A 15,257-nucleotide genomic window follows, 5' to 3' on the forward strand; every position below is an offset into this window, starting at 1 on the left:
GCACCAAACGCTGAGCAGCAGGCGCTGCTGCATGCCCTCAGACCAACATGCCTGGACCTAGACCCTCAAGAGGCGGGTTCGTCTACCAAGTTCGCACAATGGCTGCGTTGCTTCAAAGCTTACCTGGAAGCCTCAGCCGTGACACTAGATGGAAACAAACTAAAAATCCTGGCCTCCAAGGTGGGCCACCAAGTCTACACGCTCATCCAGGACGCGACTACCTACGTGGCGGCTATCGATCTGCTAAAAGGACAATACACACGCCCGGTAAATACGGTTTATGCCAGACACCTCCTGAGATCCCCCAAACAGCAGTCCGGGGAATCGGTGGAGGCATTCCTACGGGCACTACAGATACTCGGCCGAGCCTGCGATTGTAAAGAGGTATCGGCCGCGACACACATGGAGGGACTTATCCGAGATGCTTTAGTTGCGGGCCTCAAGTCCGACTACTCCCGGCAGAGACTGTTGGAGAAGGGCGAAATCGACCTGAAGAAGGCAGTGTCCCTCGCGCTCTCGCTAGACGCGGCCCACCGGAATATGGACGCATTCTCCCCTAACCGCTCCACACTGTGGACGCCGCAACCTTGGGTCATGGGACCGCCACCCCCGGCACCAACTGCTGCAGCGATGTCCAAGGGCCCAAAATGTTACTTTAGTGGCCAGGCAAAACACCCCAGAGCACGCTGCCCGGCGAAAAACGCTACCTGCTCTGGCTGCGAGAAGGACACTACGTCAGCGCCTGCAAAGGTAAAACCGCTAACGCCAGCAGCGCCGCGTGTGAACCGTGGGGGCAGCCATCTTGTCCGCCATCTTGGACGCCTCCAACTCCAATCACGGATGACCCGGACTCAACCACCGCCTTGCCTGACAACCACAGTGACTCGCTCGACCATACGCTGGCCTCCGTGACGCTGGACCAATCTCTCCCTCACCAACTGTCCAGGTCCATGATGGACATTACGGTAAACGGCCACGCCACTACCTGCCTTTTCGACAGCGGGAGCACGGAGAGCTTTATCCACCCCAACATGGTGCACAGTTACTCTCTCCCGGTCCTGCCAACGTGCCATCAGATCTCCATGGCTTCCAAATCCCATTCAGCAGACGTCGGTGGCTACTGTGTAGTGACCCTTTCAGTAAGAGGCACAGAATACAAAAATTTTAAACTGCTTGTCCTGCCCCATCTCTGCGCTGCCGTTCTACTGGGGTTGGATTTTCAGTGCCACCTTAAAAGTGTCACATTAGCGTACGGCGGACCCCTCCCCCCACTCAGTCTGCAGCCAGCAGCTTTTAAATCGCCCGCCGCGCACCATTTGCAGCCTCTCCATGCTTAAAGTCTCCCTCCCACCTTGTTCGCTAACCTCACCCGCGACTGTAAGCCCATCGCTACCAAAAGCAGGCGGTACAGTGCCAGGGATAGGAGCTTCATTAAATCCGAAGTAGCAAGACTCCTGAAGGAAGGGATTATTGAGGGTAGCACTAGCCCATGGCGACCACAAGTGGTGGTAGTAAAGACTGGCGAAAAACAGCGCCTAGTTATTGACTACAGCCAGACGATCAATCACTACACCCAGTTAGATGCATACCCACTCCCCCGCATATCTGACATGGTCAATCAGATAGCACAATACCGGGTGTTCTCGACGATTGATCTGAAGTCGGCATACCACCAGCTCCCCATCAGGGCTGAGGACCGCCAGTACACAGCTTTTGAAGCTGACGGTCATCTCTACCACTTCCTCCGAGTCCCCTTCGGTGTCACCAGCGGGGTTTCGGTCTTCCAAAGGGAGATGGACCGAATGGTTGACCAGAACGCGCTGCAGGCCACCTTCCCCTATCTAGACAACGTCACCATCTGTGGCCATGACCAGCAGGACCATGATGTTAACCTAGAGAAATTCCTCCGTACGGCCCAGCGGCTGAATCTAACATACAAGGACAAATGTATGTTTCGCACCACGCGCCTCGCCATTCTTGGCTGCGTAGTGGAGAACGGAGTCATCGGCCCCGACAGAATGCGCCCCCTTATGGAGCTCCCCCTCCCCCACTGCCAAAAAGCACTGAAGAGATGCCTAGGGTTTTTCTCTTACTATGCTCAGTGGGTGCCCAACTATGCGGACAAAGCCAGACCCCTCATCAAGTCCACCTCCTTCCCCCTGACAGCAGAGGCATATGCAGCCTTCACTCTCATAAAAAGAGATATTGCGAAGGCCACAATGCACGCAGTGGATGAGTCCATCCCTTTCCAAGTGGAGAGCGACGCATCCGACTTCGCCCTAGCTGCAACTCTTAACCAGGCGGGGAGACCCGTGGCCTTTTTCTCAAGGACCCTCCAGGGCCCCGAGATTCAACACTCCTCTGTCGAAAAGGAGGCCCAGGCCATTGTGGAAGCGGTGCGACATTGGAGGCATTACCTGGCCGGAAAACGATTTACCCTGCTCACTGACCAGCGTTCAGTAGCTTTTATGTTTAATAATAAGCAGAGGGGCAAAATCAAGAACGACAAGATCTTGAGGTGGAGAATTGAACTCTCCACCTACAATTACGATATCTTGTACCGGCCCGGGAAACTCAATGAGCCCCCAGATGCCCTATCACGTGGTACATGCGCCAACGCGCAGGTTGATAGACTGCAGACCCTCCACAATGACCTCTGCCACCCGGGGGTCACCAGCTTCTTCCATTTCATCAAATCCCGTAACCTGCCCTACTCCATCGAGGAGGTCAGGACCATGACCAGGAACTGCCAAATCTGTGCCGAGTGCAAACCGCATTTTTATAGGCCAGAGCAAGCCTGATCAAGGCCACTCGCCCCTTAGCGTCGATTTTAAAGGGCCCCTCCCCTCCTCTGACCGAAACGTGTACTTCCTCAACATAATTGATGAGTACTCCCGTTTGCCATCCCTTGCCCAGACATGACCAGTACCACGGTCATTAAATGTCTGAATGACCTTTTCGCCTTCCCTAGCTATATCCATAGCGACCGGGGCTCATCCTTTATGAGCGACGAACTCCGTCAGCACCTGCTCACGAGAGGTATTGCTACAAGCAGAACCACCAGCTACAACCCCCGGGGGAACGGCCAGGTGGAAAGAGAGAACGCGACGGTTTGGAAGGCCGTCCTCTTAAACTTAAAATCTAAGGGCCTTCCAACCTCTCGCTGGCAGGAGGTCCTCCCTGCAGCGCTCCACTCCATTCGGTCACTGCTTTGTACAGCCACCAATGCCACCCCCCATGAAAAAATGTTCACTTTCCCCAGGAAATCCACATCGGGGACCTCGCTACCGACATGGCTGACGTCTCCAGGACCCGTCCTACTGCGGAAGCACGTGAGGTCCCATAAAATGGACCCCCTGGTCGAGAGGGTGAGCCTCCTCCACGCCAACCCCCAGTATGCTTACGTGGCGTACCCGGACGGGCGGGAGGACACAGTCTCCATATGAGACCTCGCACCTTCGGGTGCCCCTGAAACACTACCATTGCCATCCACCACTACCCACAACCCAACCCCTGTAGATGGCATGCCGCAGCCCCAGGACCCATCCTTGACCACCCAACCACTCAATGAGACGCCAGATTCAACGTTGGATGCTGCACCATCACCGCCGCCACCACGATGATCAGGACGGCATACAAGGCCACCTGATAGACTTACTTACACGAACCTTTAGTACACTTCACCCCGCCGGACTCAATTTTAAACAAGGGGTGAATGTGGTAAACCACTGTTATTGTTGTTCACCGTTGTTGTTGTTGTTGCACACTGTAGTGTCTATGCATGCCTCAGCTGGCTCCGCCCCTGGCTCCACCCACATGCCCAGGTATAAAGGTGACTGCTCTGCAGCCCCCTGCCTTCTTGGAAACCAGTCAACCACGAGAGGCATGCTCTGTTCTTTGTTAATAAAAGCCTTTTAGTTACTCTCCTAACTCTCCGTCTTTTATGAGTAATTGATAGCGCATCATAGTGATGGGATGAGTTAAAGGTATTTACTCAGATGGGCGGAAGGTGGGAAGTGGTGTTCCACGGGGATTGGTGCTGGGACCACTGTTGTTCACCATTTACATGAATGATTTGGACTTGGTAATCAGAAGTACAATTTCAAAATTTGCTGATGACCCTAAATTGGGGATGTAGTTAATACCGAGGAAGACTGCGATAGCATCCTTGTAGAATTATTCAGTTGCGTTCAGTAAATAGCAGCATCTTTTAAATTGCTTTTACTGATCACATCACTATATAGTTATGTGAAAAACAGAAATCATAAAAAGCTCCTAATTTCAGAATTGTTAGATTCAAACTCAACTTCTTCCAAGTACAATCTAACATTTCAAACATTGTAATGGATGTAGGCGAGATATTAGGACTGCTGTCTAACACAATCCAAACACAGTGACACACAGACAGATGGGCAGGTGTAGCTTCACAGCGAATCCTTTCAAGCCTCACTAAAAAGTGGCAGACTGGCAATCCATTGTTCACTAATGGAGTTGTGATCTTTGTAAATTAAGAAATGGAAATGTGTCAAAGAGTTGATTAACAGAGTGGGGCATCACCTTCCTTTGATTTCTATTTCTGACACCAGGCAACAGGAAAAGGTCATTACAACACGACATAAACAGACTCTTCAGGTGCGAGACATCAGACTTCAGAACAACACATCTGCCAGCTCTGGCCACAAACCCCAGTACAGTCAATCTTTCAGCAGCTGCAGCCCTGATTAAATAACTAGTAGTTTAACATGTCTAGTAGAACTTTTGTATCAAAATAGAAGAAATGTATTTGACACACACACAATTAATAATTAAATCACAATGTGATTGTGAGGATCGATTATCGACTCTTGATGCCTTCCGTGTCCACCGGTCGAGGAAGGTATCAAGTGAACCAGTGGACACCGCCTGCTCCCTCTCCAGGGCCACCCGGGCAGGGACAAGACCATGGGAGAGAGGCAGGCAGCCAGAGTGACCCCGCCCCCCATGGGCCCCGCCCATCCTGGGCCTACAAATTGCTGTTTTCGCCAGGCCCAAGAGCAGGTCAGGAGAAGATCCTCCCACTTACCCACCCCCTCTCCGCACCGGGCGGCCTAAGATTAGGAGCATGGGGCTAAAGTGTAACCAAGAGTTGAGGAGCAGCCCCTTCAGGTAACTATCCAGGGGCTGCAACCTCTCACACTGAATATATACACGGCCCGTGGACTCCTCTAGGTCACAGAAACCACATCTGGCCTTGGAGTCCAGAAAGGAGCTTAAAAACTGTTGCACACGACAGCTCCCTGCAACAGTCTCCACCCCAGATCCCCAATGGTGCTGGGAAGGACTCCCGCATAGAGAGCCCTCCACTGGGGACCCTCGCCTCCGTCAGACAGCAAGATGACCCGCCAGTCTGATTGAGATTGGGCAATAAACAAAATTATTCAATAAATGACACAGAAACCCGAGTCCCCGGATCCTCAGCCCTGGTGTGAAGTACGCTGGCCACCAATTTTCCGTTACTAACGCGCACCTCAGGCCCCACCCAGTCTGGTTTAATTGCTAAATGTTTTCTAACTCTGTTCAGGCCTGTCATTCTACGGGAAACTTACAAGGCCTCATTTATTGATGTGTCCCACCTGAGCGGCTGTTAATGGCTTTAATAAACTGGCAGCAAGGTTTTTTTAAAAAGGTGGAAAGAGGTGAAAAACGCCACTAGCGATGCCTCAAAACTCACGGACAGAGAAATCCACTTCATCAGTGCCCCTGCCACAGGACTCAATATCCACCCCCTCCACCACTGGTGCACTGTGTCTGCAGTATGTACGGTCTACAAGATGACCACGGTCAGGTCGTGTGGAGTCAAGGGCCAGGCAGAATGGATGGAAAGATCACAACAAACTTCCCTTTACTCCAACCCACTGATTCCTGTTTTGTAGTCAGCTTTCCATCCATTCTGCAGCCTGACCTGGGTCATCGTGTCGATCTTACACACCGTTTATGGATAGCAAGCTGGTCACAAAACAGAAAACAGAGAGTAGGGGTTAAAAGTAGCTACTCAGACTGGCAAAAGGTGGGAAGTGGTGTTCCACAGGGATCGGTGCTGGGACCAGTTTTGTTCACCATTTACATAAACAATTTGGACTCGGGAATCAGAACAATTTCAAAATTTGTCGATGACACCAAATTGGGAGGTAGAGTTAATACTGAGGAAGACAAAATGCAAGAAGATATTAATAAATTTCTGAATAGGCGTGTAATTGGCAAATGAATTTCACTATAGATCAGCGTGAGGTGGTGTGTTAATGAATTTCACTGTAGATCAGTGTGAGGCGGTGTGTTTTGGTAGGAAGAATAATGAGGCCACACACTACTTGGACAAGGGGGTGAAATTGGGTTGCTTTGTGCCTCCTGTGATATTCAGCGGGAGGTTAGCGGTGGCAGTAGATGGTAGCGCCCCGTGGCACTGCACCGCTGGCAATGACGTCATCGCCATGCTCAGCACCCCGGCTGCAACCTTGGGTTGCGATCCCTGACCTATAGCCGGACGATATGTCTGACAGGGTCAGGGGTCATTCCTGCAGCCGTGGCGACGCCACTTAAAGGGCAGGTGTTGGGCGGCAACTTTTTATTTTGGCCGACTGCCAGCACCTGCCCCCTTCCCCTCTCTTCTTTGGGGTGCCAGCCGCGATCGCTCAGCCCGGCGTTCCTCTTGATCCGACACCCTGCTCCCCGGTGGTCCAGCAGGGCCCCGGTGTGCGCAGTCCTAGGCTCCTCCCCGTTAATCAGGGAGGGAGGTCTGCTATGACGCGGTGCTATGTGCCGACGGGCATGGCGCTGTTACACGAAGTTCCAGGAAATTCACTGGTAGCTCCCCAAAAGGGAGGGGAGCGCTTCCAGTAGCACCCCGCCTCCTGCTTGGGGCGCTTCCACTGAATTTAATGCGCAGGGGCGCTAACTTTTTCAGGGGGCTAAAATTAGCCCCGGTGACGTTAGCGACCCAAAGGGGGGCACCACCGAATTTCCCCCCAAGTGTCTAAATGGGCTGGAGGAGCAGAGGGATCCAGGGATACAGATACACAAATCACTAAAAAGTAGCAACACAGGTTAATAAGGCCATTAAAAAAAAAAAAAGCACTGGGGTACATTCCTAAAGGAGCTTTCTGTTCCATGTCTAGGAGCTCTGAACCATGGCAGAGAGCGGCTGGGGCACGTTTCTCACATGCCTCGAGATTAACCCGCACGGCAACTTTGCCGTCAGTGAAGAGAGGCAAGAAAGTGTGGCCCTGAAGGACTGTGTCCAGGCTGGAGTTCTGTTCCCACTATACGCTCCTCCCCCAGATAGTCCTTTCTGAGCTCCAGCTAGGTGATGCTAAACACTCAGGTGGGAAAGAAAATCTACAATAATGTATTTAAAACAAAGCTGGTTTATTTGACATCTATCCAGAATATTAATAACTCCAGGAACTGGGCTGGAGTTTATCAGCAGAAACAATCCCCACCTGTCAGAATGAACATGGTTCAGTCCTGGATGTGATTAACAGCAGCAACAGAATCCACCCCCTGCAGTCACTTGTGAACTCGCTGGTGTGTCAGCAGGGTAGATGACTGAGTGAATCCCTTCCCACACACGGAGCAGGTGAACGGTCTCTCCCCAGTGTGAACTCGCTGGTGTCTCAGCAGGTGGGATGACTCAGTGAATCCCTTCCCACACTCAGAGCAGGTGAATGGCCTCTCCCCAGTGTGAACTCGCCGGTGTCTCAGCAGGGTGGATGAACGAGTGAATCCCTTCCCACACACGGAGCAGGTGAATGGCCTCTCCCCAGTGTGAGTGCGCTGGTGCACAGTGAGCTCAGTTGATCGACTGAACCCAGTCCCACAGTGAGAGCACCTGAACGGTCTCTCCCCAGTGTGAGTGCGCTGGTGCACAGTGAGCTCAAATGATCGACTAAACCCAGTCCCACAGTGAGAGCACCTGAATGGTCTCTCCCCAGTGTGAGTGCGCTGGTGTACAATGAGCTCAGATGATCGCCTGAACCCAGTCCCACATTGAGAGCACCTGAACGGTCTCTCCCCAGTGTGAGTGCGCTGGTGTATAGTGAGCTGAGATGACTGCTTAAACCCAGTCCCGCAGTGCGAGCACCTGAACGGTCTCTCCCCAGTGTGAACACGTTGATGGCGTTTCAGTTCCCCGGAACCTTTGAAGCACTTCCCACAATCCAGGCATTTAAAAGGTCTCTCCCCAGTGTGAACTCGCTGGTGTGTCACCAGGTTGGATGAATTAGTGAATCCCTTCCCACACTCGGAGCAGGTGAACGGCCTCTCCCCAGTGTGAACTCGCTGGTGTGTCAGCAGGTGGGATGACTGAGTGAATCCCTTCCCACACTCGGAGCAGGTGAACGGCCTCTCCCTAGTGTGAACTCGCTGATGTGTCTGAAGGTCAGATGACTGAGTGAATCCCTTCCCAGTCAGAGCAGGTGAACGACCTCTCTCCAGTGTGAACTCGCTGATGTGTCTGAAGGTTGGGTGAATTAGTGAATCCTTTCCCACACTCAGAGCAGGTGAATGGCCTCTCCCCAGTGTGACTGTGCTTGTGCCTCGATAGGCCAGATGATTGGCTGAAGCCTCGTCCACACACAGAACACGTGTACGGTTTCTCCCCGCTGTGAACAGTGCTTCTTCCTTCCATATTCAAAGGCCGATGATATTCAGTTCCTGATGAATCGAATGACTCTGTCAGCTCTTGACGTGATGTGTGGTTTGAGTTTCCCGTCTGCAAATCCTCCCCTTCTAATACCCTGTAAAATGAATTTAAAACAGGGAGCGTGAGAGAGAACCCACTAAAGAGGCAGGTTGTGAAATTGAGCTCAATGAATCTGGTCATTTGCGGGGCCAGCACTAGAAAAAAGTGACCATGAAAGCTGCCATAAAATCCCACTGGTTCACTAATGTCCCTCAGTGAAGGGAATCTGCCACCTGGTCTGGGCCTCTGGCCTCTATGGGAGGAGAGAGAGAGAGAGAGGTGAGAGTGGGAGGGGGCGAAGGAGTCGGACTTTATACATCTGCAACTCGACCAGAACATTGACAGAACCTCCAAAACCCGCAACCTCCAGCACCTAGAAGGACAAAGGCAGAAGGTGCATGGGAGCACCATCACCTCCAAGTTCTCCAAGTCACACACCATCCTGACTTGGACATATATCGCTGTTGCTACATCATCACTGGGTGAAAATCCTGGAACTCCTTACACAACAGCATTGTGGGAGTACCTTCACCACACAGACTGCAGCGGATCAAGAAGGCGGCCCACCATCACCTTCTCAACGGGAAGATGGGGATTGGCAACATATTCTGGTCTTGCGAGCGACACCCACATCCCAAGAATGAATTAAAACAAATCTGTATATGTAAAATGGATTAAAAACCTCTACAGAAATATTGTTCCTAAAACAATACTCTTTTACATTGTAGGGACAGTGTCTGTTTAACAACCTAATCTCCACCAGAATCCACCTCCCTTGACAGTCTCACATTGGAAATTGTTGGGTCCTCCTGGGCTCAGAAGTACTGGGGGTTAAACCCAGCAGCTTCTCCTCCATCTCCACTCCAGCTCAAACTGAAGCAACAAAAAGACCGACACAGGCGGCCAGGGGCCTACCTTCCGTCAGCCTGCAATAAAACTCTTCCCCACAGCTGCTGACTAATGGCGGCTGCAGCACCCACAATCCCCCGTCCCCCAGAAACCGCTCTATCCAACGCGCTGATTTCCCCGCTGAGAGTGCGTATGCTCCCCGGGCCATTCTGGGAGCCTGGCTCCTGTCATTTGTCCCGAGTCGGACTTGGTGGAACCGGCTGAAGAAACTGGGAAGCGGCGGCTCGGATGGGGGAGGCGCTGCACCATGGGTTTCCTGGTGCCGGAGCCCTGGCCGCACGTCCACCAGGCCGCTCTGATTCTGATTGAGTTTTTTGAGGAGGTAACAGAGGGGGTTGATGAGGGCAATGCGGTTAACGTGGTGTACATGGATTTCCAAAAGGCGTTCGACAAAGAGCCACATACTAGGCTTACCAGCAAAGTTGATGCCCATGGAATAATAGGGACAGTGGCAGCATGGATACGAAATTGGCAAAGTGACAGGAAACAGAGAGTAGTGGTGAACGGTTGTTTTTCAGACTGGACGAAGGTATACAGTGGTGTTCCCCAGGGGTCGGTACTAGGACCACTGCTTTTCTTGATTAATATAATTATATATATATATATCTATCGTTCTATATCTATATATATAAATCAGTACATCTGTCTGTCTGTCATTCTGTCTGTCATCGCCTGTGCGTCTGTCGGGCTATGCGCTCGAAAGTTACAGGGCGTACCTACGCGCGCGTTACCTCCAAAGAAAGCTTACGCTTCCGAGACGGTTTTAAGCGTATTTACGTTTCGGCTGGGCTAAAATCGCGCCCGCGGTATCCCAAAAACCTTCAACGTTCCGCTCATTAGCATCTCATTATCCGCTCATTAGCGACAGAGTGACCTTGAGGTCGAACAATCGTACGGCGGCTTGCTGCCGCGTGCGGCCGGGTCAATCGGTGCATGTGTGGGCGGGCCTTATCGTTCTGAACCGAGGTGAGTCGCCGCCATCTTGATTCCAAACTTTTCCTTTCTTTTTCCCGCTTTCTGCGTCTTAAAAAAAAACGTTGCTTTTGAAACACATATTGTTTTAAAAAAAAATGATTTAGAAAGTAATTAACTTATCTAATCTCATTAATTTTCCTACCTTTCCCCGTTTTTCCAGGTAGGCCTAGAAGCCTCGGCGTCTCCTCCGCACCCACGCCCGAGCTAGGCACCTCCCGGCCCCACTCGAAGGCTGGAGGGCCGAGCCTCAGCCCAGCGCCGCTAGGGTGCGCGCGCAGCAGGAGCTGAGACGCGGCGTCTCTCTCTGGCTCGGCCGGGGGGCGGTGCTTGCTGAGCGTCACCCTGGCAACCGGCCCCACCCCCCCGGCCCTCTCGCACAGCCGCAATCGGCGGTTTTCACCTGGGGGGGGCCGCGACCCTCGTGGGGGGGCACGCGCAGCAGGAGCAGCTGAGACGCGGCGTCTCTCTGGCTCGGCCGGGGGGCGGGGCTTGGTCAGCGTCACGGTTACCCTGTCAACCAGGCCCGCCGGCCGAGCCAGAGAGAGACGCCGCGTCTCAGCTCCTGCTGCGCGCGCAATCGGCCCCCCCCGCTCCCTTCCCCCGCCCCCCTTTGCTTTAAATATCGGAGATTCTCTGATCAACACTCACCGCACCATCCGCCGCTCCTCAGTCCCGCCGCCATTTTATCTCCTTCCTCAAACCGGAGCCTCATCCGGGAACTGCGAGCAGCACCGAGCATGCGCACTGTGGCCACGCAGCCCGCGCTTAAAGTCCCTCACTGAGTCCGTTTAGTCTATTGGCTGCGACTCGTAGATTGACAGCTGCGCTCCTCAATCGCAGCCCGCAACGCCTCGGGGCCCCGCCCACTGTGTTAAAAGGCCGCCGCCAGCGCCGAGGTCACGTGGCTCCTGATCGGCTGTTCAACCGCCTCAGCGCGCGGGTGAGGTCATAGCCCCGCCCACCCGCGAGCCCTTGTTGCCCAAGGTGCCGGCCGACTGCTGTCCCTTCTCCCCGGGCGGGCGGGCGGCGGCTGTCCTTCCCCCGGGGGGGGGGGGGCGGACTCCTCTCTAACTCTGTTCTCCAACTGCTCCTCCCCGCTCCGGGCCGCGGCTTTTATAGCAGCCGCCGGCCCCGCCCAGCCCAGCCGCGCCTTCTGAATGGCTGAAAACCCGACAAATCTCCGCCTCTGATTGGCGCGTTTTTCAATCCGCTCCAACCTCGGACAGCAACGAAAAAGGCGGCTTATAGAATAAGAGCTCGTCTGTGAATCAGACTCGTTATTGTTAAACTGATGGCCCTCTGTGGGACTGAATATTAACCAGTTATTAAAATCATTGCATCTGTGGGACTGAATAATAATCATTATTGTTAAAATCATTGCATCTGTGGGATTGAATAATAATCGTTATTGTTTAAATTATTGCATCTGTGGATTTGAATAATAATCATTATTGTTTAAATTATTGCATCTGTGGGATTGAATAACAATCATTATTGTTAAAATTATTGCATCTGTGGGATTGAATAATAATCATTATTGTTTAAATTATTGCATCTGTGGGGTTGAATAATAATCGTTAAAATTATGGTATCTGGGACTGAATAATAATTAAAACTATGGCATTTGTGAGACTAAATAATAATCATTACTGCTAAAGATTGTCATCTGTGGGACTGAATAATCATTTTAATTAAAATTATAGCGTCTGTGGGACTGAATAATCATTAAAATGGCATCTGTGAGACTGAATAATTCATTATTAAATTGTGAATTATGGCAAATTGATCCTTTAAAATTACTGGTTCCTGAATTGACAGATTTAATTTCACTTTAGCTTTTCAGCGACCCGCTTATAAATGAGTGCTTTGTACAAAACAGGGCAGTGACAATGCATCATTTTGTTATATATTTGTTAAATTTCAATCTATTTTAAATTAACGATATACTGTATTACAAAAACACACCAGCAAAATCTGAACATACGACAAAAAAATGAAAGTGAGGGTTAAATAAAGAAAGGATGATAAAACATTTTTTAAAAGAGTTTCATTCTTTATGCTGTCCATATTTCAAATGTCATTAGTCAAATGAAAATAAATAGTCCCTTCTGGATCTGGTGAGTGGCTCTGAAAAGAGCCTTTGGGTTGAGTTTTTAAGGTGGGAGGAACGAGAGGCTTTATTTGCAGCTGATGTATTTGGTGACAGCTTTCGTCCCCTCCGAGACGGCGTGCTTGGCCAGTTCCCCGGGCAGCAGGAGGCGGACGGCGGTCTGGATCTCCCGGGAGGAGATGGTCTGGCGTTTGGTGTAACGGATCAGGCGGGAGGCCTCGCAGGCGATGCACTCGAAGAGGTCGGTGACGAACGAGTTCATGACACTCATGGCCTTGGAGGAGATGCCGGTGTCGGGTCGGGGTGGACCTGCTTCAGCACCTTGTAGATGTAGATGCTGTAACTCTGCTTCCTGGTCTTCCTGGGCTTCTTGTCGCCTTTGGCCCGTTTCTTGGTGGCCGCTTTCTTCGGCCCCTTTTTCGGGGCGATGCCCCTGGACGCCGCTTCAGGCCTGGTGAATGGACGCGAGGGGTTGTGATGGAGAAAGTCTCCCGGACGCGCTATTTAATAGCTAGCCGTATGCAAATGAGGAATCAGAGAGTGAATGATTCCTATTGGTTAACCAGCCAATCACAATCATTGCCTTCACCCATCCCTCATTAGCATAGGGCTGTGGGGCAGTCTATTTATTCTGAGCGTGGAGCGGGATTTGCGTCATTTTGTGTTGAAATCGAGTTTGAGAATGGTTGAGGAAAAGAAAACAGTGGCCAAGAAGGGCGCCGAGAAAACCGTCACTAAACCGGCAGTGAAGGGCGGCAAGAAGCGCAGAAGGTCGAGGAAGGAGAGTTACTCCATCTACATCTACAAAGTGATGAAGCAGGTTCACCCCAACACCGGCATCTCCTCCAATGCCGTGAGCATCATGAACTCGTTTGTGAACGATATTTTCGAGCGCAACGCGGGTGAGGCTTCCCGCCTGGCCCATTACAACAAGCGGCTCACCATCAGCTCCCGGGAGTTCCAGACCGCCGTGCGCCTGCTGCTGCCCGGGGAGCTGGCCAAGCACGCAGTGTCGGAAGGGACAAAGGCGGTGACCAAATACACCAGCTCCAAGTAAAACTCCACGCTGTCCTGAAAGAACAAACCCAAAACACAACGGCTCTTTGAAGAGCTACCCACAATCTCTCTGAAAGAGCTGCACAATCACATCTCCCTTTAGACTCAATTTACTGTAATTATTTACTGAACAAGTGTGTTTGAGAACTTTTGAAGTTCTAGCTGTAGATTTAGGTTTGAATTCTCAGATAAGCAGTTTCACTGACCCGATCGACCTTAGCGCCGCTGTTGAATTTCCTGTCCAGTAAACTACAAACACGGTCTGTGGTCTTTATTTCCCTTTGCACTCAGACTCTGCGTCTATTTCCAGCACCTGCCGAGGAATTAAAAGCTTGTTTCCGGGATGAGACTCGGATATGAGACGGGCCGAATGGCCGCCAATGTGCTGTAATGAATCTGTAATAGATTTGAAGTGCAGAGTGCCTCTTTTAAAGAATTTTAATTATATTGTCCGCCTGTTGCTTTTCTGGGAAGCGAGTGGTCAGGGTCTGGAATGAACTGACTGAGAGGGAGGTGGAGGCGGACTCAATCGTAGCGTTCAACAGAGAATTGGATAAGTACCTGTAGGGGAAAAATGCAGGGCTACGGAGAAAGGGCAGGTGTGTGGGATTAGCTGAAGTGTTCTTACAGAGAGCCGACACGGGCTCGATGGGCCGAATTGCCTCCTACTGTGCTGTAACGATTCTGCAATCGATTTGAAGGGCAGCATGCCCCATTTGTTGAATTTTAATTATATACAGCGTTTATTGTTTTTATAGAAATCCTTGATTATCAGGATTTCTCTGAATGTGTATTTAGCGTTTGTGAAGATTTTTACAGAGGATTGTAACGTCAACGTGGAGAGGTTGCTGGTAGCTCAGAGCCCTTTCTCTCTCACTCTGAATCTGTCTTCTACCTTCCCGCTCTCTCTGCTCCCTCTCTTTCAATCCCCTCACTTCCGCCTCACGTACAGTCTGCCTTTCTCAGCCAGGTCCGCTCAAGCTGCATAAGTAATGTTGTAAGGCGAGGGAATCTCATTCAGCGATGATTTCAGTGAGGAATCATCATGACTGGACGAGGTAAATGAGGCAAAGGACTGGGCAAAGGCGGAGCCAAGCGGCACCGTAAAGTGATCCGTGACAACATCCAGGGCGTCACCAAACCAGCCATCCGCCGCCTGGCTCGCCATGGCGGTGTCAAGCGGACCTTGGGGCTGATCTACGAGGAGACCCGCGGGGTGCTGAAGGTTTTCCTGGAGAATGTGATCAGGGATGCGGTCACCTACACTGAGCACGCCAAGCGCAAGACGGTCACTGCCATGGATGTGGTGTACGCTCTGAAACGGCAGGGCCGCACTCTCTGTGGATTCGGCGGCTGAACAACTCGACCCTTTCAACCAAACACAACACAAAGGCTCTTTTAAGAGCCAACCAACACCTCACAGAGGGAGCAGTGACCTGGGAGCGGGGATAGATTGATGATTTACATTGTGATCGGTGAAGATCTATATTT

The 15,257-nt window shown here is 51.5% G+C and overlaps 2 protein-coding genes and 2 pseudogenes across 4 annotated transcripts in view; 3 read left to right on the top strand and 1 right to left on the bottom strand.

Moving 5' to 3' along the window:
- Positions 1–15,257, top strand: part of LOC147091836 (uncharacterized) — a 1,030,142-nt gene that overhangs the window by 627,680 nt on the left and 387,205 nt on the right. The window lies entirely within an intron of this gene.
- Positions 1–15,257, top strand: part of LOC147091856 (uncharacterized) — a 57,463-nt pseudogene that overhangs the window by 2,167 nt on the left and 40,039 nt on the right. The window lies entirely within an intron of this gene.
- On the bottom strand, positions 7,383–11,699 carry LOC147091857 (uncharacterized; annotated as a pseudogene). The gene is made up of 2 exons (XR_015075236.1): positions 11,249–11,699; positions 7,383–8,771 (listed from the first exon to the last, which is right to left on the bottom strand). The product of XR_015075236.1 is annotated as an uncharacterized LOC147091857 (transcript).
- Positions 13,340–14,587, top strand: LOC147091858 (histone H2B-like). The gene has a single exon (XM_085976878.1). It carries the CDS (start codon positions 13,393–13,395, stop codon positions 13,765–13,767), a length of 375 nt encoding a protein of 124 aa, XP_085833004.1. The 5' UTR covers positions 13,340–13,392; the 3' UTR covers positions 13,768–14,587.

This window comes from Somniosus microcephalus, unplaced genomic scaffold, assembly GCF_052327205.1.
Source record: "Somniosus microcephalus isolate GS21.2 unplaced genomic scaffold, FLI_Smic_1.0 unresolved_chr3, whole genome shotgun sequence".
NCBI lineage: Eukaryota > Metazoa > Chordata > Chondrichthyes > Squaliformes > Somniosidae > Somniosus > Somniosus microcephalus.